This window comes from Ranitomeya variabilis, chromosome 7 (genome assembly GCF_051348905.1).
Source record: "Ranitomeya variabilis isolate aRanVar5 chromosome 7, aRanVar5.hap1, whole genome shotgun sequence".
Classification (NCBI taxonomy): Eukaryota; Metazoa; Chordata; class Amphibia; order Anura; family Dendrobatidae; genus Ranitomeya; species Ranitomeya variabilis.
In genome coordinates, this window is record NC_135238.1 from 63879044 (window position 1) to 63882061 (window position 3018).

Genomic DNA, 3018 nt, shown 5'->3' on the forward strand with positions numbered 1-3018 from the left:
GTGGGACCCTCGCCTATCTCCCTCCCTCTACTTCGGTAAGCATGGCACTCTTTCTGGATATTGCTGTGTGGCGGGACGTTGTATAAATATACAGGGCACTTGCCCTTTGATTCCCTTCCTGTATGACCGCACGGCAACTTTGCTTTATTCTGTGCTTCATGCTTCCCATCCTTTCACCACTCTGCACCGTATTGGCACTTTATTATTGTGTATCTTTTATCTGTGCCTGTTCACAGTCATCCTATTTGGTGCTTTTTTTGGGGGGGGGTTGACAGGTAGAGGGGGTCCCCCATTTCCCCTTTATATGTTGTTGTCATATCTCCAGCATTTTGTTTCTGTTTTATGTCCTTATTTTTTAATAATAAACGAATTTTGTACATTTGTACTTCTGGCTCCTTGTTTCTCCTGTCTATATAATGTTTCTGGAGCAATGATTTAAGCGCCCGGGTAATTATTAATTATCACACTTGTGCTTTTTTCCCCGGGTTTGGCTCATTATGGTTTCTGTTTTCTTGATATTATATATATATATATATATATATATATATATATATATATATTATATTAATGTATTTATCAATCTCTCATTTTTGTAGGAAGCTGCAGCAGAAGAGGTGCTTCCAGTAGAAGACCGAAGGGGTGGATAGAAACCTGGAATGGGATCGCAACTGGTAAGTTTCTTGCATGCATCGCGGAACCACAACCTCACACTACACCCAACACATAAAAACAAAAGATCCTTACAGAAAGAACACTGCACACAACACACACAAACTGATCATTACAGACTTCACACAATATGCAACACATACAAAATGATCATTATAGATATCACACTGCACACAACACATAAAAAGGCAACATACAAGCACAATTTTTTATTTTTTTTCCATAGTCTTCTGATTCCAGTGCTCGATCTAGAGGTCCTCACAGCGGTTCCCAGGGTCGTCGGCGTGAGACCCAGGGCGGCCGTTATCGTGTAAGCACCCTTTTTTTTTATGTTATTTTAAACTTTATGTTGTTGTGAATCTAATTTTTTTTTTCTCTTTTAACAGGCTTCACAGCGTGCTCCTGAGTCGGACGGTGAGGAGGGCGGGCTAAATATCGACCTCCTTATCGATCTGATCCAAGAGAGGGAACGGCTGTGGAATATGGGTGCCCGCCGCCACGCTGATGTCATTGTGACACGTCGGCTCTGGGAGCAAGTCTGCGAACAGCTGGTAGACAACTGGGAGGACCTTGATGTTCTTGCCCAGAATCAAGCATGTAAGTATACACAGTTCAGTTATGTTGATGGATTTAAAGTGTTGTATCCTAACCAATTTGTGTTTTCCCTTTTTTTCAGGTGAGAGGTTTGTCAAGCGGTGGCGGTCGATCAGGGATCGCTTCAGGAAGGAGTTCAACAAAGAGATGCAGGCCCCGAGTGGATCTGGAGGACGCAGGAGCAGATATAAATATGCCCAAGCCCTGTCGTTCCTCAGGTCAACGATGGTGAGCCGAAGGTAAATATTACCCACCACATTTAATAACCAATGTTTTACATGTCTAACCCTCTTTTGCTGTTTCAGCCAGGGCCATGCAATATCAGTATATTAATTATATATTTTTTTCTATTTGTTTCACAGCACTGTCGGCAGCACTCGGGAGCTTGCAGCAGAGTTGAACCCTTCTGCGGCGATCCCTCAGGAGTCCGCCACCGCGGGACACTTCGACAGTCCCGGCCCCCCTACACCTTCCCAGCCTTCCCTCGCATCTGATGCCTCTGTCCCATCCACCAGCGCTGGAGCATCCTGGCCGGCTGCATTGCATGAATCTGCTGGTGAGGATATAGCTTTTCCTTTACCACACCCCTTTAATGCTGCCACCTCTACTACACCTGTGGCTTCGGGGCGGCAGAGGGTCAGGTACAGAGCTAAGTGCCCGAGTTCTTGCACCTGAATGCATCTTTCCAGAGCTGTCTGAAAGTTTTGTCCGAGCAAATGGCCGCAGGTTTCAGTTTGGTAAATAAAAGCATTCTCGAGTTGCATACACTTCTGCTACGGATGCATTCCGAAGCAAGTCAATCACCGAACCACACTTTTTTCGGTCGGTACTCGAGCGCATGGATAAGCTATCTCCTGAACAGCAGATGCAAGTAATGCAATTGTGCCAGTCTACTCTAGCGCTTGTTACCTCTCAAGCCATCACACCTGCCCCCTTCCTGCACCTGCCCCCCTCCAGCCACTGTCCCTCACTCCAGCCACTACCATCATCCTGACCCATACCAGCATCCTGCCCGTACCAGCATCCTGTCAGTGCCCCGTCCCAGGATCCTGACCCGTACCAGCATCGTGCCCAGTCCCAGCATCCTGACCCCTACCAACATCCCGCCCCATACCAGTTCCCAACAACATCTTCTGCACCTCCTCTCCCTGCCCACTACCACCAGTCTCCTTCACCCATCATGTCACTATCCCAACCCTTTTCTCCACCCATCACCTCTTCTGCCTCCCAATCCATCAACTACACCCCTCCATCATTCCAAATCCAACTCCCAGTTTCCTGTCTACCCGTTCACTTTCTTTCTCCACCCCTTCACCGCTACCTACTGATCCTTCACCACCACCACCACATTCCTCTCTCAACACTCCCACTGTCGAAGTGTCCCAATCTGACACTGTCTCCAGCAATATCTCCACCCCAAATAATGCTAACTTATAAAAGTTATTTTTGTTAAAAAAATGTTTAATAAAACTCTTTTGTTAAAACAAAATTTGTATTTTATTTATAAGGTATAGTAATATATTTAAGAATGTGGTTAGAGGTTAAATACTTCAAACAGGTACATAACTTGGGTAAAATACTTTGGGTACAACCCAAACAGGTACACAACTTTGGTAAAAGAAGGTAAAATACTTTGGGTACAACCCAAACAGGTACACAACTTTGGCAATATAACTTTAAAGGTTAAATACTTTGGGGGCAACACAAACAGGTACAAAACTTGGGTGCAATAAGGTAAAATACGGTTACAAGGTC

General features: G+C 45.2%; 1 protein-coding gene across 1 annotated transcript; it reads left to right on the plus strand.

Annotated features, from left to right (window-relative positions):
- Window positions 1-535: 535 nt before the first annotated feature.
- LOC143784949 (uncharacterized) lies at window positions 536-2691 on the plus strand. The gene is made up of 5 exons (XM_077273562.1): window positions 536-671; window positions 896-979; window positions 1056-1266; window positions 1346-1502; window positions 1626-2691. The coding sequence occupies exons 1-5, from the start codon at window positions 657-659 to the stop codon at window positions 1936-1938; spliced, it is 780 nt and encodes a 259-aa protein (XP_077129677.1). The 5' UTR covers window positions 536-656; the 3' UTR covers window positions 1939-2691.
- Window positions 2692-3018: the final 327 nt, after the last annotated feature.